Consider the following 27,922-nt stretch of genomic DNA (forward strand, 5'->3'; position numbering starts at 1 on the left):
AGGGACAATGCTTGTCACGGCTTGCCTATTATTGAGACACATAACAACAAGACATGACAATCCTAAAAAGTCAAATAAACCTAAAATGTCTTGGATCAAGTCAAATAAATTAGACAACTTCAAAGTTATGTCCCTGACAACAGGCTATTGTTGTTCTCATAATAGACCATATAACATGGGAAACCAATGAAGTTATATAGTTCAGTTCTGAGATTTTTTCATTTAATTGGATTACATTTTCATAATCAGTAGAACACATAACCACATTTGTATTGGAGTAGCGACTATGATAAGATAAGCTTTGCTCATCAAAGTTATGTAGCATTGGAGCATTGGAGGTGAATGTAACCATGGGTTCTTACAGGGCACTCTTTATGGTGGCAGGTACGAATTAGATGAAATGACATGAACGTAAAAGAGGAGGCATGACATTTAAAAACACAGTCTGTCAGAATATTTGACATTTCGAGAGGAAACTGCTTATTTTATCATCCAGCAAGGGATCAGTCAAGGAAGGGATTTTTCCCCCGGATGTGAGCAGCCTCTGCAGGAAGGGTGACATAATTAGAGAGCCAGTAGCTTTCAGTTTATTCAGTACATTACGTGCTCTGCCTTCAATGGACAAATCAAGACAAGAGGTTTTTGATAAATCCATTGCTCATTGTTAAAATAACAACATTATTATTCAACCTTTTGTTGAGAAAAGTTATCAAGATGCATAATAATCTACACAATAGGCTTATCTTTTGAAAGAGTCTCATTCTCAAGTGACAATATGTCATTTTTCTATCATTAAAGATTTGATTAAATTAATTTGCAGACACATCTCACTTAATTGGACTATACAGTACTCGAGAATACCCATTTGATATACTTAATGCTTGTATTAGTCAACATTTTAAAATGATTTTTATATGTGTGCTCGCACTGTATAATTTACTCTAGACTTTTCAACTGTATATTAAAATCTATTATCAGTATTACAAATATAACAATATAATATATAAAAAATATAACGAAATGTCTGCAATTTTACTATTTACACTATAAGTAAATGTTACTGCTGATATTTATTATATTCAATTTACATTTTGACTTGCAATGGAGTGTTTAGATTGGAAATGTAATAGCAGAGTATCATTTTAGTTAACACATCAGTAAAGATATGTAGTTTCACAGTCTTTCCACCACTGTAGGAATAGAGAGTTCCCACTCTTTTAAACCTTTGGTCAACCATTAACTTAAGATATATTTTACCTTGAAATAGTATTGTATTGTTGTGATGTTGTGCATTCAGTTATTTTGTAGAGTTTTTTCAAGGCAGTATTACATATTGCAATTCTTCAAATGTCCACAAGAGGTCCCTGTTGATACTGAAATTGTAAAAACGTTAACCTACAACTCCGTTATATTTTACGTAAACAACTACTATGAAGCTCTGCTATAAAACAGATCACATGGTAAGAAAAATAAGTAAGTCAAATATAAAACAATACAAGCATACACTAATCAAAGTTCACTGTTTTAAACTATTTCTCACTAGTTGCTCTCAACGGCTGTGTGGATGAGACTAGGGCCGCCTCCAACGTCTTCCACTCCCCCGCGCAGTGCTCTCTGGGAAACTGAGTCCACTCTAAATAATTCAAGCTCCCGTACCTTTTCTTCGACCGCTAACAAGATGCCGGCCGTACATCACAAACTGCTCCTGGAGGACGCTTTGCAAGACAGTCCTCAGGTAGGCCTGTGTGGGTATTATCACGTTTAAAGACACGACTGTCACACGACAAGACGTAACGAACAATGAAGCTAGCTTTCTAGCCCAAACAATATCATGTTTCCGGCGTAGCCTCTTTCCACTGGTCGATGACAGCTCCTAATTGACACTTTGTTGTTGAAATGTAATCCTCTCACAGTCGCCTTCCTGCTCTAAACAAAGTTCTAGTTTATACTGCTAATCTATATGATCGGTGTGTATGTGTCTTTGTTGTGTTTACAAAGCTACCGCTCGTCCCAGTGCTCTTCTCTACGATATGATGTTGTGCATTTACACACCTCAATATGTTAGATGTATGGGCCATAGCTGAACCAGAATCCCTCTATTGCAATACTTTTATTTTTCCGATGTCGTATGAGGTTGGATTTTGGGGCTAGACCCTGTAGTGGAGCCGAACTGGGCCTGATTTACAGGATGTGGGAGGGGTTTCCATTATCGGACTGCACTAGAATTAGTCAATAGCCTGCAACAGGGCAGCAGTGGTGGCTCTCAGTGGTAAATAGCATATGTTGTTTAAAGCCCAAAAGTCTAGGGTGCAATTTCAAAGTTACAATCCATTAAATCCAGAACAGTCCTTGCTTTAATGCACATCTAATGTAGCCCGTAATAAATGCTGTCTTTTGCATCATTCCTTCTCAAATAGTGCTACCCTGTTTGATGCTTAAGTGCAACCCATGCTGAAGGGTTATTTCCTTCTTCACGTTTTTTCAATTCCTACAAGAAATAGGCCTGGTGTCATTGCTACATTAAATGTAAACACAGCCAAAGTTGTCAATGTTCCAGGTAATCTGTTGTTGGTGTGAAATTGTTCACTATCTTTTTGTGGCAAAAGTCAGGTGGAGTAAACTGTAAACAGACTTTAGCCATGGGTGTGCTTCCTCTCAGCTGTATCTGCCCTGCCTTGCTGCACCTGTTTGGATATAAAACTACACCCAGACAGGATTTTCTCAGTTTGCATAAATTAAATTATGTTTAGTTTGACTTGGAAGCTTCACTTTCATAAGCCTCTGCATACTGCAGCTACTTCCCTCAGCCCTCTTTCCACCACCAGAAATATTGTATACATCTATTGTTTGTGTTTCCACCAAAACTCAAGTTGTGTTTTTTAATTAAGGTACTTAAGTACTACTTGTTAAGTACACTTCGAAAATATAAAAAGTAACACTTGACTCAATTTCAATATGCCCAGCTCAGCCTGAATTGTCCTGATGTAATAAACACATTTTGATTATCATTTTGTGGTTTTAACAGATGCTTAAACTCATTTGAATAATGAGTTGTTGGCATAATGCGACTTCACACCTCAGTATGATTTACGGTTAGGGCTGCAACTGACATTTATCTTAATTTTTGATTAATCTGCTGATTACTTTCCTAAATATTCAGTTAATTGATTAATCGTTTTTTAAATATTGGAAAAATGCTCAATTTTCTAGAGCCCTAGAGGACAACTTCAAGTTGCTTTCCTTTTGTGAAAATAGTCCCAAAGCCCAAAGATATTTGATTTGTAGGAGAAAGTTTTAAACAAATTCTTCTTACCCAAAATAACTAATACATTTGTGTTATCCCTCCAACTCAAGTTTGTTCTAAAATGTTTTATATCAGGAAGAAGACTTTTTAAAATCAGGCTGCTAAAGCCTCATATAAACACCAGATTGTATTTGTACATAGCATCCTTTTAATAATTAATTTAACTAACCACTCGTCTGTTCAACCTGTTGTCATATTTACCCAAAGAGTGTATGAATGTTTTGTTCCACAGACTCGCTCCTTGCTCAGCGTGTTTGAGGAAGATGCTGGGATGCTTACTGACTACACCAACCAGCTGCTGCAGTCCATGCAGCGTGTGTATGGAGCGCAGGTACTACACACACACACACACACACACACACACACACACACACACACACACACACACACACACACACACACACACACACACACACACACACACACACACACACACACACACACACACACACACACACACACACACACACACACACACACACACACACACACACACACACACACACACACACAGTAGGGGCTTGGACTGGGAGCTGTTCAAGTCCCAGAACAGACCTAAATATGCAGTGTGGACTGCTACTTGGAGAGGTCCCAGTTCACCTCCTGAGCCCTGCCGTGGTGCCCTTGAGCAAGGCACCGGGCAACCCCCCTCACCCCCATTGCCCCCCGGGCGCTGTACAATAGCTGCCCACTGCTCCTAGTACTAGACTCCTGGTACTAGGATGGGTTAAATGCAGAGGCCAAATGTCACTGTGTGCTGTGTGCTCTGCATGTGTGACCATTGAAGAGGGTTTCATCCCCCCCAGTCTATCTATCTATACACAGATACACAGACTCCGTTTCCTTAACTGTGTTTGGGTTGGTTAAACAACCACACATGTTCAAACATAATTTGTGACATAATACAATTGGGCGGGTGTATGTTGTTTTTTCTTAACGGGAGTCATAACATGTATTTGCTTGGCTGAAGAGCATTTGAGGTTAATAGTTAGCATTATAAAACTACAGTAGAGCATTGTATGGTTTACACTGAGGGGAAGATGCTGCTTCGGAATACACCAATGCCAAACTAGGATTATATATGCAGCTGCATGCAAACTGAAGAATAAAACGTCCTGAGAAACATTACAATTTAAGTGTTGTTGCTTTGACCAGGAAATAGGACATTTGCACACTTTCAGTGTAATGTGCAGTAAGTAATATTATTGTGCTGTTAGGTTGCAGATAGTTTTGAGCTCACTTCATTTCATTTCATTTCAAACCTTTATTTATACAGATAAAATCCCTCTTTTCCAAGGGAGACCTGTTCAAGTAGTTCCACATGAAACATAAAAGCATAAACAGAACAACAAAAGGACATCATACAGCATCATTTACAAAATTATCCATATAAACAGGTACCAATAGCTTCTGATTGATTAGCATCCAACCGAGCTTTAAAAATATTTAGTGGCACCAGATTGTTCAGTTTCCATTTAATTTGCAGACTATTCCAAGACAGAGGAGCTGCGCTTCTAAAAGCTGTCTTCCCTAAGACAGTCCTAGCAGTTGGCACATTTAATAAAACCACAGCATTCGATCTCAGGCAGTAGCCACTTACAATTCTCCGTGAGATCAGGGAGCAGATATAAGATGGAAGTTTCCCTAGCATGGCTTTGTATATAAAAATGTACCAGTGACTGAGCCTCCGTACAGTTAGTGAAAGCAAACCAGCCCTTGCATACAGGGTACAGTGATGGGTTAATGCTTTACAGTTTGTCACAAATCTCAGTGCACTGTGATACGCAGCATCTAACTTGACCAGGCAATTGGCAGGTGCATTCATATAGACCAGATCCCCATAGTCCAGCACAGGTAAAAAGGTCACAGTGACTAGCCTTTTCCTGGCCTCAAGCGAGAAACAGGACTTGTTTCTGAAAAAGAACCCTAGCCTAACCCTCAGCTTTTTAAGCAGGTTATTGACATGAAGTTTAAAAGAGAGACAATCATCAAGCCAGATACCAAGGTATTTGTAACAGGTAATAACTTAAAGTTTTGTTCCTTGCATAGTTACAATATCTAAAACAGGCTCTGGTGTCTTTTTTGCTTTAGAGAAGAGCATTACCTTGGTTTTATCCACATTTAAAAGAAGCTTTAATTCAGAGAACTGAGTCTGAATAATGTTAAAAACAGCCTGTAATTTAACAACAGCCTCCTTAATGGTGGGACCTGCACAATACATCACAGTATCATCCGCATACAAATGTAAAGTAGCTTCATCCACATTATCACCTACGCTGTTAATTTATATGGAGAATAAAAGTGGTCCTAAAACAGAACCTTGTGGTACACCATTAGAAATGTTTAACCACTCAGAAGAGAGCCCATCAAAATGAACACATTGGGACCTTTCAGAGAGGTAGTTCACAAACCACCCCACTGCAAGGCTGGATAGGCCAATACTGAGTAGCCTCTGCTTTAAGATGAGATGATCAACGGTGTCAAACGCTTTGGAAAGGTCAATAAACAGAGCTGCATATTATCTAAAATACTCGTAATGTCATTTACCACTTTCATTGTGGCAGTGATGGTGCTGTGTTTCTTTCTGAAGCCTGACTGATGTTTAGACAGGATGTCATTTGTACATAAAAACACCTTTACCTGTTCACTCACTAGGCGTTCAATAACCTTAGCCAGAACTGACAATTTAGAGATTGGCCTATAGTTATTTAAAATAGTTGCCTCCCCTTCTTTCAGTAAAGGCAAGACATAAGCAGACTTCCATACTTTTGGAATTGTATTTGTGCTGAGGGAGAGGTTAAAAAGAGAGGTAAGAGGTGGAGCTATAAAGTCTGCAGCTATCTTTAAAAAGAAAGGTTCTAAGTTGTCCGGGCCAGCCGGTTTCTTAGGATCTAGCTTAGATAAGGCTTCATGAACAACATCAACAGTAAAAGGGGTAAAACTGAAAGGGTTTTCCAGACCACGTTGTTCAGAGTCACAGACTGTGGTGTTTACAGAAGCAGAGTTAGTCACAGAATCAAATAGAGAACCACAGGACACAAAATGCTCATTAAAGCAATTTAGCATAGTGGCCCTGTCCGATATAGGGCCAGATGCTGTGGTAATGCACGGAGGTAGCTCATTACGGATCTCACCGGTTGATATCGATTTTATTGCTTTCCAAAATTTCCTAGGATTATTTAGGTTTTCTGTGGTAACTGACAAATAGTACTTCGACTTTTGACATTTGAAGTGAAGCTATTCCTTAGCTGCCTAAAACGCAGCCATTCTATCTCTGAGCCTGATTTCCTAGCCTTTGCCCAGGCCTTGTTTCTCTCATGAAGGAGACTAGACAGCTCAGCAGAAAACCAAGGATTGTCTCGTCCCTTTACTCTAAATTTACGCAGGGGTGCATGTCTATCAATGATCTCCATAAAACCAAGATAAAAATAAGACCATGCGGTTTCTACATCAGCACACAGATCGATTTTACCCCAATCAAAATCAAACAGATCATGAACAAAACCCTGCTCCACAAAATGTTTTATGTCTCTCTTGATGATAATGCGAGGTTTAACCTTTTGGACCTTAGTGTCCCTAATTGTGGCTACAACACAGTGATCGCTCAGATCATTTGCAAATACTCCCACAGAAGAATATTTATGGGGAACATTAGTTAAAATGAGATCAATTAGGGAGGATTTATTAGGGGACTTAATATTTGGGCGAGTAGGACTGTCCACAATCTGAGTAACATTCAATGAGATACAAAGGTTTTTAAAATCCTCTGACACTGCAGTTAACCAGTCCCAGTTAAAATCTCCAAGTAGCACCATTTCCTTGTAGTCGAGTTGTGATAAAAGATTTGCTAGTGAAGACAAGGAGTCTTTGACAGCTGAGGGGGGTCTGTAGCAGCCCACCACCATGACCTGTTGACCCTTTGCCACTTCTATATTTAAGGCTAAAAATTCAAATTGCTTACTGATCGATTTGGAAACTAATGTGGTTACACTGAACTTATTCTTAACATAAATTGCAACGCCACCACCTTTATTAGGCCGGTCGGTACGATACACATTAAAACCATTTAAGGCAATGTCAGAGGCCAAAATAGATTTATTTAGCCATGTTTCAGATAAGACAATGACGTCAGCGTCAGTCGATTTTGCCCAGATACGGAAAAAATCTAGTTTACCTAACAGACTGCGCACATTCAAGTGGATGAAACCCAACTCAGACTTAGCTTTAAAATCAGCAGGAGTAGCGATCTGACTATTACTACTGGGCGGACCAGGGTTAGGTTGTACATTTCCTGACAGTAATAACAAAAAAAAAAACAGGCATCTTTTCCTCTTAAATGACACACATACATTGTCATCTAATTTAGAAACACCGGAAAAGTCTGCGAGAGTGTGATTAGAGCTTAAGAAGCAGTCCTGAAGAACCATCATCGCAGGAAAATAAAAAAGACAAACATATTTTGTCGAGCAGATTGACTGTGACAAGGTAACCGGTAATTGTTTGAGCAACACATCCGAACCTTTGCAGGGGATGCCCACTGCAGATGGCAGAACAGACCTGAATCCAGTAGTCTTCTCAGAATAGATCTTCTCATAGTCCAAAACAGTTAACAGGCACAGCAGAATCCCGATATGGGCCATTTTCCCAGACCAGCAGAGCATCCGGATAGGCGTGCAAGCAGGCCCGAAATGTGGAGGCGCTCCGTTCTCCTCGCGATATCCCCGGTGCAGAACCTCCTCAGTACAGCAGGATAGGCGAAGCAGGACCAGCTCGAGGCGTAGAGGCGCTCCGGTCTCTCAGCGATATCCCCGTGGTAAAACGTCCTCGGCACCGTAGAGCACGACAGGTGGAGCAGGTGGATACAGGCCTCCGCTACAGCAGGTGTAAAGCAGGCCGCAGCCCGAACGCGAAGCCGCTCCGGTCTCTCCGTTACGCCCCCCGGGGTAACATCTCAGCCAGGACAGCAGCACACGACAAGTGGAAGCAGGTCCCTGCCACAGCACAACTGGGCAGGTGGAAAAAGGGGGCCCAAACAACAACGTGCAGCCGCTCCGTCTATCCGCGACTTCCCGGGAAAAACCTCCCCACAACAGCACAGGTAAACCTCCTATCCACGCCGACGGAAGAGAGGCAGCCCTGCCCCTCACTTTCCACGCTCCGTGAGGCGGATGAGAAAATGTGCTCCGCTCGCGAAAATGCGCTCCGCTCGCTCTGTCGACGAGTGTAGAGTAACAGACTGTCACTTAGACAATGATGCCTCATTGAACAAAACGCAGTCACAATAAATGCTTCATTCTTTTCACAGTAAACAGACACAACTTCTAACATGATGTAATACCTTCTCTGAACCAATAATGGCTCCCCGTCTGTAAAGCTGGCATTTATGTGACCCTTGTGCTTTTTAAAGGGATTTTTATTTTCAACCCTGGCTCACCTGTTGACAATTTATTTTCCTTAAAGGGCTTAAAGAAATCTTGTCAGTTTTAAAAATGTTTTCCCTTTATTTGCCCTTTACAGAGTGAGATGGGACTGGCCACAGAGCAGCTCTCAAGGCAGCTCATTGATTATGAGAAGAAAGTGAGTATTGTTATTATAATCAAGAGTATACTTTTCAATGGAGACAGGGGGTCATTGTTCCAGGTTTATTTTACTACTGCAGTCTCTTAAGACTGAATGATGTGTAATTGTTGTAAATGTAATTGTGCATGAGAATATTTCAGGAATTTTAGACTGGCCAGCCACCATTATCCAGAAGAAATAAGCGCATAAATGACAAAAAATAATGTTATATTTGTTTAACCACCCAATAATAGTATATATGTAATTTGATCTTTCTCTCCATGTGAGTTTGCATGTGTCTGCCACACCTAGTCTTTGCATGATCTGTGCATGAAAAAACCTTGAAGTAGAAGTGCCTCTCTGTTAGTTATGTATTATGGGTTCTAAATAATGCATCCAGCATGAACTCAAACATAGTGTATTTGTTGAAGTTGACGGAGCAGCTCCATTAAATAATAATGACAAATACAAGTATGTGCATCAGTCGCATATATGGATAAACGAATCTGGGTTGTGGTGTGGATTGATGGATTAGCATAGGGTTTAGTAAGGCAAGGCAAGGCAAGGCAAGGCAAGTTTATTTATATAGCACCTTTCAGCACCAGGCAATTCAAGGTGCTTTACAAAAATGAAAGACATTCAGACAAAGGCATTTAAAAACAGTAAAAGATAAAAGAAACATTAAAAGAAAAATGAAAGACATTAAGAAAATGGCATTTAAAATCAGTCATTAAAAAGAAAAGCTAATAAAATAAACATTAAAAGATAAAAGTTACAGTGCAGTCTAAGATATGAATAGTTCAATTATTTCGGTTCTTAATTTTTTATTTATTCACAGAACCTCCCTTTGGAAATCGGAACATTTCCGTTCCGATTGTTAATTTAGACTGATTGTTTTCACCATGTTATGCTCGCATGACATCCACAATCGGACCCTCAGGAGGGTGTACTAGCCCCCTACTCTGCTTTGCGTTCCATAACAAAGTCTTTAAGTGTTACCTGAACACCCCGTGTTACCAAAACACTATTCTTCACCCGTCGGTGCTGTGATACTTGTTCCTCAGTACAACTCACCTAAAAACTGATCGTAAACCCTAGTAGCCTATTTGGCTTAATTAGGAGCACTGTTTGCTAAATCTGCGCTATATAATGCAGTTTCATGGTATAAACTGTTTCCTCCTTCTTTCCTCTAGAATTTTGCCCTTGGGAAAGGTGATGAAGAGGTAGTGCTCACACTGAAGAGCTTCGCCAAAACTGTAGGAGAGGTGAGTTTCAGTTTTGTTGTTTTATGGCTGTGTATTTATATGCATGTGCTCACAGCAGCAGAGAGCTATGAATGCTCGGTTAGTAGTTGGTTATTTTATGATGTAACAATGGAGATTACACCTGTGCTCCCAGAGCATGCTGGTAAAAATGACCTTAAAGAAAAGAGCTGAGGTGGATACTGCGCCGCATGAATGGACAGCAGTGGGGGAATAGATTGATGGATGAAGGGGTGTGTGTAAGCTCAGGAATATAGATAAAACAGATGGGCCTGTTTCTGTCAGACACGGGGGTCCACAGGCATGCTCACTCGGCACTCAACAGGATTTAGAACACGGCAATCCACACGTACACGCATGCTGTTTGTTTAGAGGACACAGGTATATTGTGTGCTTGACCTTTACCTCCTGATTTCAGAAGAACACTTATGTCACAATGTCAATCAGGCATTTAGCATTTAGCCTTTAGCATTGGCTAAACTCAGATTAACCTGCATGTCCTCCTGTTAGACGCTGGAGTGCAGCTTGTTGATTAGCAAAGAGAATTATCGCAGGTTTGCTGGTGTGTGCGATGCGTGTTCATGTTTCCAATGCTAGAGTTAACAGCAGGTTTTATTATTCTCTTCAGGAAATGTACTGTTCCCCAATATGGGCTTGTTATGATTTAGCAGAGTCATTGTCTGCAGTTATGCACCCATTTAAAATATGACTTCTCAGCTTGCTGCAGGAACAACCGGGAGCAAATATCACTATTCATATTGAAATTAATTGAAATCCCTCAAGATGTTTGCGGAGAGAAAATTTTCTGTTTATGCATTTGTCCATACATTTTGTCATCCAGCTGAACTCCCTCCACTCGGAGCTCGCCCACCAGATGGCCGACAGCATGGTTTTCCCTTTGATCCAGTTTCGAGAGAAAGACCTTACAGGCAAGGCCACACGCACAAAAGACAGAACACTTTTCATATTTTATTTATTTGTCATGCCTGCCATCAACTGTCAAGAGATGAAAAAAGGGGAGATGGAATAACAGACAAAAAAGTTAATGGTCGGCGCCTTTACCACTAAACCACAAGACCCCATCATTGTCACGTTATGAGCGATAACTTATCTGGTCATTGCAGATGTATAGCTAGATGTATCATTTATTTTATTTGCTTCATTGTTATTTTTATATATTCTAACAAAACGTCCTTTGCTCTGAATGTTGCAGAGATAAGCACGCTGAAGGAAATATTTAGCATCGCCACTGATGGTGAGTACACATCCTGACCTACTTAAGAAACCAATAACACTGACCAGTTACTTTTTGATCCTCGTGTCCCTTCTCTACTCTCCTGCAGAGCACGAGGCAGCGATGGTCAAATATAGCCGATTGCCCAAGAAGAAGGAGAATGAGAAGGTAGAGTGACTGTGAAGTGCTTCCTCTCTTGAAAAAGCTTTTTCTCATTGAACTTCAGAAGGCCATACGGTGCATTAATGCTGTGGCAGTGCTTTGCTTTCATTCAAATATTCCTCTCCAGCCACACTGCAGTGTTTTAGTAAGAGTATTACAACACCATGCACTATAATGGCTGCTCAGATAACAGTCCTGTTATTGTCTCCCGTTGAATGTGTCAGCATGTCCTCTTGGACGTACAAGATAATGCATCTTTGTTGCTTATTTGTATGTGTGTGAGACGAGGAAAAGTGTTTGCATATGTATGAGTGTGTGTGCAGAGTTTGATAGTGAGTTTATATACACATTTGCATGCTTATCCTCTCCTTCCCGGACAGGTGAAGTCAGACTTGGTGAAGGAGGTGGCCTACACCCGGAGGAAGCAGCACTCGGCCTCGCTGCAGTATTACTGCGCCCTCAACGCCCTGCAGTATCGCAAGAGAGTCGCTATGCTGGAACCAATGCTAGGCTACACACAGGCACAGGTACTGCCCACGATCTGGGTCAACACACATTAGCATATCAGTATTCAAAGTCCTTGGGTATACATCTCCTCTTTGGAACTGATTAAGTTAATCAAGAACAATTGTTAGCGTGCAATATATAAACCACGGGGGGAATAAGTATGTTATTCTTTTTACGGAAAAAAATAGATTATCTACTTTTTCTGTTTCAGGCTTTTCAGTAGCTTTATTGTTTCATATTTGATATCAGACGAAATATCTTTGTTTATACAATATTTTCGTTCACTATTTCGCATTTTATAGTCAAAACAATTAATCTAGAAAATGAATGGCAGATTATCTTTCAATTACAATACTGTTAGTTGCAACCCTTCATGTGACCACATGCAATCTGTCTCTCTACATTTCTATTGCATACTAATCGAATTGTAAATGTTTAAAGGTCCCATGTCATGCTTTTCTGGTTATTACCCGTCCCCTTGTGTGTTATGTAGCTTTGCATGCATGTAAACGGTCTGCAGAGTCACAAACCCTCAAAGTACACCCTGTAGCGAGTACAACTCTAACACAGAACAGAGTAGGACAGAGAGTGAATACACATACTATACAGTACAGAGATGCTGTATGAGAAACCAATGTCAGTTTGGAACATTGAACAATGTAAATCTATTTTAGTAGACCTCAACAATGGAATTATGATCAGTAGAAATGGCACAACATGGGACCTTTAAGTAATTCAAGATGAGTAGCTCATTATTATCTCATCACGCAGATCCGCTTCTTCAAGAAAGGCATTGAGCTGGTGTCAAAGAAGATGGACAACTTCCTCTCCTCTGTGTCCAACATGACTCAAAAGTAAAGTCTATCTCATTAACAACCATGTTCCTGTGTACAGTAATGTGATGAACCAAAGCTTTAGTATCAACAGTGTGTGAATAGTTGTGTATAATCCTAATAGTTATACTCTGAACTTCTGCAACACTCATCACCCTTTTTAGGCATGGTTTTGCAGAATAACACTTAATAATGTTAAGCATCGAGTTTGTTTAAAAGAAACTTCTAAATGTTCTGATGGAAATGCTTGTATTGATACTTTGTCGGCCATTAGTATCCAGGCCCAGCTGGACTCGGAGGCGGAGGGCATGCGTGCGGCGCACAGGGAGCTTCTGTCTGTGGAGGACACGGTCTATATGCCAGACATGGACACCGAGCCTGTCAATCGCACGCTCATCCAGAAGGCCGGCTATCTCAACATTAGAAAGTAAGATTCATTGCCCTCATCATGGCGCTATCTTAAATCTGAGGACACCTCATATTCACTTAGCGTTCTTTTTTGGTCACAATGTAAATGTGTGTCTTGGTAGGAAAAAGTCTGAGAAACATGCTTTGGATGTGTACCATTTTAAACATGTGACAATTCAATGACTTGGTAGATGATTAAGTCTGGCACAATAGATCGTGCAATCAGTATACAGTGGATATATTAAAGGGGCCCGTTTTCCTTTCCTGCAGTATAGGTTTCTGTGCATGTGGTCTGCAAAGGCTAAAATACCAATTTCCCTCCAGAGGGAGTTTCTCTCCCACACACTCCCCCCTGCCTGAAACGCCTCAATTGGACTCTTTTGTTTACTTCCGGAACATGACTCATGCTTCCATGGATAGCGTTACAACAATTTGTACATGATAGGCTAAGGGAGCGGGACATCTCTAAGCGGTTGATCATTACAAAGCCGGCCAGCTAACCAATCAGAGCAGACTGGGCTCTGGTTTCAGACGGAGGGTGAAAAGAGGTGCTGCAGTACAGGCAGTATGAGAACAATAAAGAGCTTTTTGAACATTACATCATGTAAACATGTGACAGTAGAGGCACATGACAATAATAATATGAAGCAACACATTTGCAAGTTAATGGGCCCTTTAAAAGTGCAGTCAGCGATTCTGGAGAAAGTGTGTTTATATTTGAACCTCTATTTCTTGATTTGCAATTGTCAGAGCCAGGGCTGTGTATTAATGACATACTGTATGTCTTCTCAGTTCACACACAGAATGGATATCTATCTGTGAGATGTTTCACTGTATTCAACTAAAAAGTGTATTTGATTTGCTGACTTCACCTTGAAGTTAGAAATAATCAAACAAAAAATGATAAATATGACTGCAGTAAACATAAGTCAGTCACAGCCGACACGTCGGGTCAGGCAACATGTTGACAGTGTGCGCTGTCAGCCTTTTGCTGAGTGGATGTATGAGAAAGGAACGTCCGTAATGGCTCCGGGAGGTGGAACTGCAGCGATGTGATTTAGTGAAATGTCAGAGCTGTCAAACTCTGTCTCTCGCTCATATACATCCAAAGTGTTTGACAAATGTCTGTGACACCAGGGAAAAGGTTTCCGCAGAATGTCATTCTGTTTAATGACACACACCGCCAGGAGCCTTTTGAACGCTTGTCAAAAGCTGAGTCCACAGAACATTTATTTCTCTATATTTCTCAATATTAAGGGTCTGCGTCACCCACAGCAGCATGAGCCCTTCACTGTGATATGAATCAAAGGAAGTGTATCTGCAAATATTTTTCTAACAGGATGTAGAAGACGAAGGCCATTTCAATGAGTCATGCAAGTGTCTCTTTGTTTTGGTGAGTCAGAGTTAAAGGCCATTGTAGTCTACTTTGTTGTTTATGCACAGAAAGTGATAGCCAAAGCAAATTCAACCAAAACAAAACAGCTGTTCACCTTCACAAAAAATACATGTGAAGGAGAATACATGTTTCCAAGTGTGAGGAAAAAGGACAAAACTAAAGTATTGGTTTCTAAGCTGATTCTTTTCTTCAGCTCAATTGGTTGTGACATATAAATTCCCAAGCAATACCAAATACCTTTTATTATAAATTGTACTATTGCAGAAACATATATCTTACAAAAAAGAACATAACATAATATTGTCTTTATATTTTAAAGACGGCCCGTCAACACAGCGGCGTGCGTTGACGCTTGCCGGCGGGCGTGTCTGACACTCGACCAACAACCAATCACATGAATCTCCCGCCCCTGACACACAAGCAGCGGTTTGATTGGCTAGAGCTTGTACTGGCATATGATTCGATTGGCTGACGCCTCTGCCGAGGCGTCAAAAGTTGAACATTGCTCAACTTTTGCAGCGAGCCACGCCAGCAACGCTCCGCGTCGCTTCCCACGATGCAGTTCGGCTAAAAGTGACGTCACCCCATTCAAAGTGAATGGGCAGACGCATTGGAAGCTTCAACGCACGCCGCTGTGTGGATTGACTACACCAGGGGTGTCAAACTCAAGGCCCGGGGGCCACATTCGGCCCGCGACTTCATTTTATGTGGCCCCACAAGAGCTTGCAAAGAATATAATATGTTTATTATACGGTTACATGCTGCAGAAGCACGTTGCCCATAAACTACATGTCCCACAATGCATCTCAAATACGACTTTTTTCTCAGAATTTGCCTTTTTTTCTTCAAAATATGCATTTTTTCATAGAATTCCTTTTTCTCAGAATTAGATTTTTATTTCAAAATGTCACTTCTATTTATTTTTTCTTCAGAATTTGGCTTTTCTTTTTAAATCATTTTGGGACATACGCACTGAAAAGACTTGCAATTATTAGCCCTAGACTTCTGCTTTCAGACGTAGTTAATTATGAAGTTATTACCCTATCCGATGATAATCCAATGCAGAGGCAATAATATAATACATTATTTTGTATATTTATATATGTATTTTGATATAGTCTTAACGTTACAACCGGCCCTTTGAGTGCAACCATAATGCTGATGTGGCCCGCGATGAAATTGAGTTTGACACCCCTGGACTACACGTATATCATAATGACCTGGAGCAGTTTTTTTTGTACAAACGAAATCACCATTATTATTTATAAATTTTATATTTTTCCTAGTTCTGGTGAAATGTTTGTTTGTTTTAGTTTTAAAAACGTTAACAAAACTTTTTAAGGAGGAAGAATTAGAATCTACTTCTTGCATATCTTTATTTTGAACTCATTTTTAAGCCAGATCCTTAAATCCCTGCCATTCTTACTCCTTTATGAAGCCCTCGTCACTTATAGAACGTTCTATTATTCCACCAATAAACCTTTAGAAATGTCATATTTGTGCCGACTATTATCCACTCTTTCTCCCCCTGCTTTTCCGTGCTCCAGTAAAACCGGCCTCGTGACCACAGCCTGGGACCGACTGTACTTCTTCACCCAGGGAGGGAACCTGATGTGCCAGCCGCGGGGGGCGGTGGCAGGGGGGCATGGTGCTGGACCTGGACAACAGCTCCGTCATGGCTGTAGAGTGTGAGGACAGACGCTACTGCTTTCAGATCACCTCCCCCTCAGGAAAAACGTAGGGACACTTTTCCACATGTCCAACAATAAGAGTAACGTGAATGAGATGCTGGATGTTTAATTCTCTCCCTTTTCATCACTGCCTGCAGGTCAATGATTCTACAAGCTGAGAGCAAACGGGAATATGAAGAAGTAAGTTTGAAAGATGCCATTTAAAAAGCTGTGTGATCTTCCTTGTTGTTTTATATCTCCATTCAAAAGACATCTGCTGGTTCAAGTATCTGTCATATTGTACTGGAGGAGCTGTCAGGACCTATCTGCGTCATATTTCCTTTTGTGCTTTGCCACATCGGACTGGCCTGTCACAGCTGGTGTCAGTCTGGTTCAGAGGAAGCCCTAATGATCTCTTTGTTTCTTTTTAGTGGATTTGCACCGTGAACAACATTTCCAGACAGATCTACCTGACTGACAACCCAGAGGTAACACACACACACACACACCCCACACACACTGCAAGTTTAAAAAGGAACCAACTAAACCTACAACATCCTAACTTTAGTTGGTAATATATTGGTGGATTCAAAATAAACTTCATTGTAAAGTTTAAGAATCAGAAAACCTTTATTAGTCCCACAGAGGGGAAATGTGCAGCGTTACAGCAGGAAAGAGCCACAGACGGCTTAGTGTTGCATATCTTACATGCGTTAAAAAAGTACTAAGTTATAATAAACAAACAACACAACAATATGCTAAAACAAGTACTAAGTTATAATATAAGTTTAAGTTGAGATGAGAGATACTAATCCCCCCGGGGAAAGTCAGGAGTTTAAGCGGCCACAGAGTGAGATTGAAAAACATGACGGTACAGATTCACACAAGATTAATAAATTAAAGATTCAATTTAAATGAAAATGATATACAGGTAAATAACTGTTAAAATAAGAAATTAATTAAATGAACATAGAAAATGCATCTGCCCTTGCTCCTTCATCCCTTAATAAGAACAAATTAGAAACAACAACTATAAATTACATCTACAATAAGCATTCAATCTGTGAGTTATTGAAAGTGCTTATACATTATTTGTGTGTGCTCGCTGTTCAGTATTTGTACCACCTTGGGGTGTAAAACTGGTATATGAGGTGTTTGCACCGAGCTCTGATGCTTCGTAGGTGTATCCTGAGGGAAGGAACACAAACTGAACGTGTGCAATGGGACGGCCTGAGGTGTTCATCTGAATCTGTGGCGATGATGTCCGTATGCTTTTATTAATCTGTACTGGCTTAGCTGTGTTTGGACTGTCAGAAGTACGCTAACAGTAAGGATGCCCAAACGGGGAGAATTTGAGTTTTTGTGGACATTTCATATTTTTTGAAAGCATTTCAGAAAGTATACGGTTTTGATTTGATCTTGTGGAGAAAATCTATTTGTTGTTCTTCTCTGTTTCAGAGGCATAACATATACTGTAATGGTATTGTTCCAGTGTTGTCTCATGGACCCCCTCCCTCTCTGCTCTCACAGCTGTTGTTGCCTTAACTGCTTTTGAAGCAAAGCATCTTGCCTGTTTGCAGGGGGGTTGGCTCTGTGAAAATGTTTACTCAGACTGTCGCTGTGTCTGAAATATCTCAGTTTTTGTATTTTCCCTTCATGATAATCCCTAGGTTGTTTACCATAGAGTAAGTGATGATTACAGATTTCAGATACTAATCATCCTGTTGTGTTACTAGTGGAGCAAAACCGCAAATGACACGCTTGTCATCTCAAGATGTGTAGGAACCAGTTGTGTATCTGTACGCGCTATTAAAGCTACTGTTAATGTTTTGTTCCTTTCGTGGGGGATTTCAAATCTCTATAGAGCTGTGGTCTGATTTCTAGGTGCTACAGAAATCAGACAAAAGCTGGGAAGTAAATGTTGTGCACAAAACAACAAATCAAGAATGTTTTCAGACACCTTGTTTTGTTGTTGTGAAAGTTGTCAGTGCGGAGATGGCCCCCTGATGTGGGTGTTTGTGCAAAACTGCATAGACTCATCCTCATTTGCATACAAATATATACTTAATGATCTGTGTTCTTCCTCCTCGTCTCAGATATTCTCTTTCTGAACTCTGTTAATTGCTTTGTTGAAAAGATAATTGCGCATTCTTCTTGTTGCCTCTAATTAGATTAAAACCACGATATGCAGAGAGCAAACTTGCACCTCAATATATCACTGGGTTTTTTCTTGTTTTTTGAAATTTAAAGCATTAGTTAAAAATGAACTTAATGTATTCAAACTTCAGGTTCAGGTTATTTACTATTTATTTAAGGTTCTTCTCCCAAAATTACAACACAGGATATACTGTATTTGTTATTGCTAGTAAATCATTGTACACAGAGATCATGTAGAGAGTATGGGGGAGATAAGAGAACGGTTAACATTTTGTGATGGTTTTAACCTTTTAGGCACTTAATACTGCTCTGATTTGATAAATAAGCCAATTTCTTGTTTGTTTTTAGGCTGTGGCCATTCGACTGAACAAGAGTGCCATCCAGGCGGTCACCCCCATCACCAGCTTTGAGAAGAGACCGGAGGGCGAGGCCAACCCCGACAGGTCAGGCTCGTCTAACTTTCCAACCGGCATCCTCTTCTGGAGTTTATAATTAAGTTATTTAAAGGTGGCTTTTAAACTGCGCTGAACTGGGTTTTTGATTTGTATGCGACTTGCTTTTTGCATTTCTTATTGGATCTTTATGTCAGTATGTATCTCAAATGTTTATATTTGTGTCAGTGCAAAACGCAATATCTTTACATGTAAATTGTTCACGGTGTCAAAAGAGATTGAGAATGTGATTACATTTTCCCTCAGTAGGGAAGGAACAAAATGTCCGCCTATGATAACTGAGGTGAACCGACATTATGCATCTTGTCACTTTCTGCTAAGTTGCATACCGCTTAAATGTTCTCCACGCTGCGAATGAGCAATTATAGCTTGGCAACGGTAACTAGGCTTGTCAGGTTAGAAGAAGAAGAAGAAGACTTTATACACTTTATTAATCCCTTACAGGGACATTTATTTCCCCACTCTGTTGTGTTGAGGATATACATGCACTCACACAACCACATAGGAGAGGCTGCCAGGTACCCGGCGCCAAGGGAGCAGTTTCGAGGTTGGATAGTTGTTCAATTTTAAACCTAGATAAATGCTCAAGGGCACCTCGGCAGTGGCGTTGGAGGTGAACTGGCACCTCTCCAGCTCACTCCATCTTTTTTTAGTCCGATCGGGACGTGAACCGGCAACTCTTCAGTTCCATGACCAAGTCCCTACAGACTGAGCCACTGCCGCCTCAAAGATGGACTTTTATTAATCCCTCGTGGGGAAATGGTTTCTCTGCATTTGACCCATCCTGTGTTAGGAGGAGTGTGCTGCCATTTTGAACGGCGCCCGGGGAGCAGTGTAGGGAACGGTGCCTTGCTCAAGGACACCTCGGTAGCACTTGGTCTTGCCGGGACTTGAACTGGTGACCTTCCAGTTGCCAAGCCAACCCCCTATCGACTTCGCCACCACCGCCGCCGCCGTTAGGCTTTGAATGTATCAACATGTCGAAGTTGTGCCAATTGTTAAAAGAAATCCTAAAGCATCTGAACTCTGAAAGCATTATTGGTTTATGAAACTGTTCTTTTGAAGTTGAGTTTTCGGTGTTTTGTTTATTCAGTTTTTTCCAAATAACTGATCCGCTGTTTCTCCCTACAGAGCGAAGCCAGGAGGGGTCCATATCACCGGTGGTTCCCAGAAGACGGAGGCTGCTCCGGAAGCAGAAGACCTGATCGCCCCCGGGACCCCCATCCAGTTTGACATCATGCTGCCAGCCTCCGAGTTCCTGGACCAGAACAGAGGGGGGGGGAGGTGGGTGCATGTTAGTGAGAGCAGAGCAGGAGTGATTACAGCTGCTGGTGGATCATTTCCTGAAAGTCTATTATTTCATTTCCAGGAAGCAAAAATGTTCGTAATGGCTCGATGCAGAGGTTTAAATGCTTTTTTTCCGTGTGTGTGTGCTCCCTTCCTGGCAGACGCACAAATCCGTTTGGAGAAACGGACGATGACTGTTCTACAGAAAGCGACGGTAACCATTTCCCTCATCTGAATGCAACAAAATGCTTCTGCAAAGCCTGGCTTGACCTCGTTGTGTGCCTGTTTATGTCCCTTACCTTCATACCTGAACCAACGCTTCTGTTGCTGACGCGATTGTTTTATGCTGCTGACCTGTTTGTGATGATTGTATGTTTTCCGCAGACTCCCTCCTGCAGCAGGTGTTCGCCGTGCGCTTCCAGGGTTCGATGGCGGTGCGCTGCGGGAACAATCAGGAGGTGATCTACGAGGCCATGAGGCAGGTTCTGGCCGCCAGAGCCATTCACAACATCTTCAGGACCACAGAGTCACATCTCATGGTCACCAGCAGCAGCCTCAGGTACCGTGTACTGCATATTTGTCAAGTTGTACATGAATACCAGAGATTTGGACAAACCTTTCAGAAGTTTACTTCCAAAGAAAATAAAACCTTTTCTGCAGGTGGAAAATAAAATTGATAGTCCTGTACTGAAGGTAGAAATAAAAGTGATAGGTATTTAAAATGCTGTTTGTGTTTTCTCAGCAATCTTTTGGTCCTTTTTCTCTGTTGAAAACCCAATAGTACTCTTTAATCTTCCATCTGCCACACAGCCTCACAATCTTTTCTGCTACAAGTTATATTTCTTTTTTTGGTTGGGAACTGTTGCACTCTTGTTTGGAACTTGGTCACAGCTATATTAAATAGAACAGCCTCCTACACTGCACAACACAAAAAGCAACATCAATTTGAAAACAAAGCATCTGAAACGTATTTCCAGTTTTAAAGTTGTGTCGTGCTGCACAGGAAATTGTTTTGTAAAAGCCCGGCGTTGTCACTACAGCTGGTTGTGTACACATCTCGTCATTACTAGCAGGCGGCAGAGGAAAATGTGATGTCCCGTAAATCACTGCCTGAACAACAAAGACCTTGGAGCAAGAACATTCTACAGCACAAACAATCACAAATATCTACGACAAACAACTTTAGTGGATGCGAAACAAACACAGAGATGTCTGCAACAAGTTACATGTCATAAAGCTGTTGTATAATAATAACCCTTGGTGTATTTTCCCATTGATAAGAAGCGTCATCTCATGGAAGCATTGTTTCGAGCTGAAACGAAACAAGGACAAGGCTGTTTCATTGTCTTCATTATTCACAAGTGTCTCCTTTGTCTTCACAATAGGTTGATTGACCCTCAGACTCAGGTTACAAGAATCAGTGTGAGTATGAAAAGTGATTGAGTCTGTGTTAATCAAGGGCCCTTTCTCTTCTTTGTTCAGACGTGAAGATTTAGTCAAGGTTGCTAAAGTTCCGATAATATTTCGTAATTAACGAGACCACGGTGAAATAAAGAGTTGTTTTTCAAATCTCATACGGAGATTTCATTCATTTGCCTCACTAATGCCCCTGAACTGCAGTCAGTGATTTCTTTCTTTATACAGTACAGTCTAAAGTCAAGTGCACGGAAGTTTATGGAAACTCGTGGAATTTGAAATGGCACAAATAAATAATTTAATACCAAGATTTTAACCAAAAAGTTACTCGACAGGGTAAGTAATTATAATTTGAGTGGACAGTTTAATTTAGAGAATTATTTTCATACAACAGGTATATGGGGTATGTGTATTCAAATTAAGAAATAATGAGGTCATTAGGAAACTAAGATAATGCATATTTATAAGCATAGAACTATTACAATATATTTACTTTGTTAGGACTTTTTTAAGGTATACTTTACTATACTACTTAGACCACGTACTATACCATGACTCTTGATTTGTTTTCAATGATTTGCCGCACTTTGACTTGTTAGACATTTAGCTTAGGTGACTATATGCTGGTTAACGGAAGTATGGTAGGCTGTGGCTCAGTGGAGAGTGTGTTGGACTTTGAATCAGGGGATAGCAAGTTCAAACCCCACTGCAGTCAGCATGTCGTTGTGTCCCTGGCCAAGACACTTCACCCCAAATTGCTCCTGTGGGGATTGCCCACAGTATTGAGTATGTAAGTCGCTTTGGATAAAAGCGTCTAACAAGTGACACGTAATGTTATAAGGATAATAACATAATTGAGTGTTTTCATTCATTGCTGTTGAGATCTTCAGATAATGTACTTACATGTAATGTATGCAAAAACAATGTATAATCTATGAACTCAAGCAATATAGTCCAAACTTTCCGTAAAGCATGTCGTCCTTTGGTTCAGTGCTGCAGGGGGGGGGGGTATTGTGATGACTGCACATGTGATGAGAGGATGCACTGTGAATAGAGAGGGTGGTAATTCCACTGAAGTCTTATTTAGAAGACGTACTTTATTAATCCCTCGCAGGGAAGAGTGTATGCTTGTAAACCCGTCTGCACATGTGATGGAAGAGTGTGCCAGCGCGTGCAGTGAATGGGCACCATTTTAATAAATTGACATACTTGTAAAGTCAAAATAACCCATTAGACCTGGCATTGCTTTTTGATACGTATTTTCCCACTGAGAGGTTCACTGTTTAAGCAGTCAGGTACACATTTCATTCTGAAGCTGTACACAATGTTACAAAATGAACTTCCTTTGGCCATTTTTGTATCCTTTGCAACCCTAGCCATGTCTCCTGTAATCCACTCCGACCACGTGTTTCTAAATCTGTATTCCGCTCCCGTCTCTTCTCTCAGTTCCAGCTGGGGGAAGTGACTCAGTTTGCGGCGCACCAGGAGAACGGCCGGCTGATGGGCTTCGTGGTGGAGGACAGAGACTGGAGTGATGAAGACGAGGAGGGGGAGCCTTCGTTTAGCACCTTCGTCTTCGAGAGCAACACAGAGGGCGAGAAGGTAGATACTGATAAAGCTTTACCCTGTTTTAAGAAGGGTGAAATGATGCATATAATATGTGTATTAAAGTTGATGTTTGTGTCTTTATTCACAGATATGTTACACCATAAGTTTGGCGAAGGACATTGCCGAAGCTAAGAAGGTATCATCAATAACACAATCAGCTGATTTCTCCATTACCTCATTGATGCCTGTTTAAAGTTGGAAGTCATATTTTAAACAACCCGTAACTCTGGAACAGTCTCCCTGCAGTAAGCGTTAGAAAATGAAAACGTATTGCTCATCTCTTTAAATGTGTGTGTGATCATTTTATTTGGTTCTGTTTTACATCTCTGGAGGCCTTTCTTCTTTTTAATGTTCTCTAGTTACATCTGCCTTTTTATTTGTCTTATTTTATCTCCTGTGAAGCTCATTTTATTGCATATTTGTGTACAAAATGTGGTCTATCAACACATATTTATTATATTATTTATTTAGGTTTTATAGTTTCACAACACTAAATTAGAGTGGTATTTATGAAGAGAAATAAGAAAACAACTTCTACTGTACTTTCCATAGTTCATCATAACAAGTTTTATTGTCACGACTTGTGGATTTGAAAAACAAAACAAAAATCACGCTCAGGTGCAATAAGCATTCTGTTGCGTTTGTTTTCTCAGGACCCAGACGCCCTGGCCCAGCTGTTGAAGAACATGCCTCTCACCAACGACGGGAAGTTCCTGCTGCTGGAGCCGGAGACGGGCGACACGACCAACGGAGCGGAGGAAGACCTGGAGTCTGAAGCCTAGTCCCCATCAGGACCAAAGAACCACCACGGTCCATCCTTTGCCTCGGAGAGAAGTTTCTCCTTGAAGGTGACGCCATGACCAGCTAACCCTAACTCTGGTACTCTAACACCCATAATAGAGAGTGTCGGTCACTTCCACTCGCCCTCTGTCATAGAAGACCTGGAAGGAACAAAAAGCAGATCTGATGGGTTCTCTATCAGATCTGCTTTTCTGTTGTAGCACAAGTCTTTGGATTTGGAGTTGTATTTACACCCATGTGTGGTACTAAAAAGGGAACAACAGGTATCGATTGTGTTTCTAATATCTCTGGCCATCTAACAGAAGGTGGTGAATGACTTTGTTTTAGGTTTACATTCATTCTTAGGTTTACGTCGTTTGGAGAGTTCATTCCTTTGCTTTGTTTACACGTTAACTTGTACGTTATGCTCTTATGCAACTATTTTTGTGTTTATTTTGTTTGTTCGTGTACAAAAAAAGTTATTGCACTTCCAAAGTTAATATCAGTTTAGTAATGCTTGACGGCTACAGAATGCACTTATTAAGACATTTGAAGGATCTTAGACTTTTAAGACAACGAAGGACTTAAACATGGTTTAATTAATGTCAATTCCTTTAATCTTTAATCAATGACTGGTCAATTCCATATGATTAAAACTGTGTGGGCATGTGAGGCATGAGCGATTACATTAAGCATCTTTGTTCTTCATGCACTCTTACACATACGGTGGTCTTAAGCATTCCTACTAAACTGAATTAATGTCATGTTTTTTGTTATAACCACTACCTATACAAAGCAAGTCTTAAGATGATCTGTATGCAAGGTTCTCCTCAAGCAGCCAAATAACATGTAGTCAAATTAGTATGTGGGGCTAGGTTTCTTGAAGCCGTTTGTAAATACGAGCCGTGCGAGTGTCTACAGTATATGATGTTAAATCAGTCGGCTGCATTAAAAGCTTTCAGAGTCAATATGCTAGGACTGATGCGGTGCATGATTAAATGATGGCGTTCTCTCTCCGTCCCGTCGCAGAATATTAAAACTCTACACTGAGCGCTGAGCTGTAATACTAAAATAAATGTCACGGTGACGCATGTAGGCAGTGGGGTATAATGTACTTATACGTTTGAATACAGGATGATTAAAGGAAGGCAGACGACCCGTCCCCTTTGGATCCATGTTCAGTTTTAGTCCATTTCAGCCAATTTGAGCTGTTATGATATTAATGGGTGGTGGTGTTGAACGATGCAAGTGTTTTTGTACCTGTAATACAGACGGGGTCATAACCACTGACTTGACGTTGATCGTGAAAGTTACATTGTGTTGACCAGTGAGTGTCTGCTTGCTTTGTTTTTTACCCTTCATCAGATTTCTTGGCGTCATCACATATTAAACAAGGAATACGTGTGGATATTTCCTCAAGGACTTCTGTTCTTCTGGTGAAACCATTAATGATGAGTGTTTTGTCACTACTCATTGTAATCTACCGAATAGTTTGACATTTGGGGAATGGATACATTTGCTATGTGGTGTTAGAAGAAAAGATTGATATAACAAAAACTAAAAACAGGTGTTAAAAGCTTTTGAAGAGACATGGAGCGTTACAACATATTCCGATCAATAATGGAAATTGAAGTTTTTTTTATTTATCTCCTCAAACTCTTACTGTAAGTATAATGAAAGTGTCCCGCTTTAGTGCTGTTCTCGTGAAGGCAAGAGAGTACACCACTCTCACGGCACAATGGAGACATGTTCATATATTCAAGCCTCTCTCTGTGGTCTTTGCCTGAAGCTTTTGTGAAGCCTGCTCATTCTCATTATGTAACAGTAATTAACCTTGAACCACGTCTCAGACTATTTCCTATTGGGTCCTTCAATTTGAAAATAATTGGACCGGGGAGTCCTTGAAAAGTGAATACATTTGATGATTACGGTGGTGTGGTACTCTTAATGAAAATGTTGTTGTCAAAGGGTCACAGTATCCATCTTACTACACGAGAAAGATAATGAGCGTGTTTCCCTAAATGTCAAACCTTTGCTTTAAGGTTAACCATTTCTCTTCCTGTTGCCTGGATGCGTATTGGCAGGTCTTCTGATGCTTTAAAGAACAGTTTATCCATCCAGTATGTTTGCCCTGTTCTTCTTCAGGTGCTGGTTGACACGCTTCAATCACACCGTTAATAAAACTAAAGCTTTGCAAACTAACCTGCAGTCCACAAGAGCCTCAGAATTTCTTTCCTGTTCGACTTACACAAGCTTGTCCTATTCCTGATTTATGAATATGATAACGTTTTTTTAAACTAAACCATCCATTCAATAAAATAAATCCTCTTCTTGCTGCAGCCCATTAAACGTGTTACTGCCGTGCTGCTTATTCTTGTTGTATGTTTGCCCTTGAAAGTGAAAGCAACATCAGGAGAACTCTGGGTACTCATGGTGTAGAAAATACATTTCAGTTATACAGTAAATACTGCCCTCTACTTTTATGAATAGCCAAGGTTGACACAATCCATTACCCATAATGCTTTACACCTTATTTGTCCTTGTTTTCTTAAATACATGCTAACATGCGATCTTGAATAAATACAAGTAGCTTTTTTTACATAATGTGTTTTCTTCACAAAAGTACTTAAGCATCAAAACTAGCAAGAAAAAAAGTCATTTTGTTTGTGTATTTACATAATACATAATATATATGCACTTATATTCTATACAGCTGGAAGAACACCTGAGCGGAGACTTTACAGTCGGCATCTTTACAAACGTTGGCAGCATACAGAAGCAAAGCCATTAATCAAGCGCAGACATGTAGTTCAGATCCTGCACATTCATTACTTAAACTGGCTTTAATGTCATGCTCTAATATAAAGCACCGGTGGGTTTTGAATATATTTTGAACAGTGAAATGAAGGCCAGAGGAACTGCATTTATCACACACGTCTGATTATGTTTCCTTTTCCACATTTCAGGGATTCTAAAAATGTAAACACACGGTACACGAAGGTTCATTGGATAAGTAGCTATGCCTACAGCTCTCTCACACTCACTCACTCACTCACTCACTCACTCACTCACTCACTCACTCACTCACTCACACACTCTCACACACACACACACACACACACACACACACACACACACACACACACACACACACACACACACACACACACACACACACACACACACACACACACACACACACACACACACACACACACACACACACACACACACACACCAGAACAGAGCTCAGGAGTCTTTGTAGTAGTTGTTGAAGTTGATGCGCAGCAGGAAGTCCTCCAGATGAGGCTGGTAGCCCCGGTTCACCAGCTTGGTCACCACTGAGGAGAGAGGAAACATAAATCACTTAAAGGTTCGGTAGGTAAGAATGGAGAAACCAGCTCGAGTGCGCTAGAATTTGAAAGTACAAAAAATAAAAATCTGCCCCTTCCTTCAGACTTCCTTCCAGAGCCCCTCCTCCAACACACACGAACGCGCACATGACCAATGAGGGCACGAGACAAGTTTGTGCACAGATGGAAGGCTGACAGGCAGGTAGGCCATCCAGTTATTTTAGCCGGGCCGGTGAAAATGATTGGTCGTGCTTTTTACAGCGCCACGGCTTCTACAGATGAAATGTTTTTGTATTTATTGTCAAAGCATTTAATATATTCATTGCTATCGGGACGTTAAGAGCATTCCATGGAATATAACAAAAAGGGTTTCTGAAGTGAATTACCTACCCCACCTTTAATGCATATGTTCTATTTTTAACAAGAAGTTACCACTCCTCTGTGGTTCAGTTACAGAATGATTTGTGGGGATGTATAATGCGTCAGTATTATATACACGTAATGTCAGTGATGGGGGACAACATCCACTATGAC

General features: G+C 40.7%; 2 protein-coding genes across 2 annotated transcripts in view; one reads left to right on the forward strand and one right to left on the reverse strand.

Annotated features, from left to right (window-relative positions):
• Positions 1 to 1,591: 1,591 nt before the first annotated feature.
• appl2 (adaptor protein, phosphotyrosine interaction, PH domain and leucine zipper containing 2) lies at positions 1,592 to 26,384 on the forward strand. The gene is given in 22 exon segments (XM_034084941.2): positions 1,592 to 1,735; positions 3,537 to 3,635; positions 8,822 to 8,881; positions 10,057 to 10,128; positions 10,967 to 11,054; positions 11,339 to 11,380; positions 11,469 to 11,527; positions 11,902 to 12,048; positions 12,800 to 12,882; positions 13,136 to 13,288; positions 16,213 to 16,303; positions 16,305 to 16,402; positions 16,494 to 16,536; positions 16,767 to 16,823; positions 18,841 to 18,935; positions 20,076 to 20,228; positions 20,393 to 20,445; positions 20,616 to 20,790; positions 21,617 to 21,653; positions 23,094 to 23,249; positions 23,344 to 23,391; positions 23,909 to 26,384. Coding segments are annotated over 22 exon segments (1,995 nt in total). The 5' UTR covers positions 1,592 to 1,678; the 3' UTR covers positions 24,038 to 26,384.
• Positions 26,385 to 26,542: 158 nt separating this feature from the next.
• The window catches only part of tubgcp6 (tubulin gamma complex component 6), a 32,882-nt gene continuing 31,502 nt past the window's right edge, over positions 26,543 to 27,922 (reverse strand). Inside the window, exon 25 of the mRNA XM_034085517.2 lies at positions 26,543 to 27,376. Coding sequence (XP_033941408.1) covers positions 27,285 to 27,376 — 92 coding nt within the window. The 3' untranslated portion in view covers positions 26,543 to 27,284. The remainder of the gene's footprint in view (positions 27,377 to 27,922) is intronic.

This window comes from Pseudochaenichthys georgianus, chromosome 6, assembly GCF_902827115.2.
Source record: "Pseudochaenichthys georgianus chromosome 6, fPseGeo1.2, whole genome shotgun sequence".
Classification (NCBI taxonomy): Eukaryota; Metazoa; Chordata; class Actinopteri; order Perciformes; family Channichthyidae; genus Pseudochaenichthys; species Pseudochaenichthys georgianus.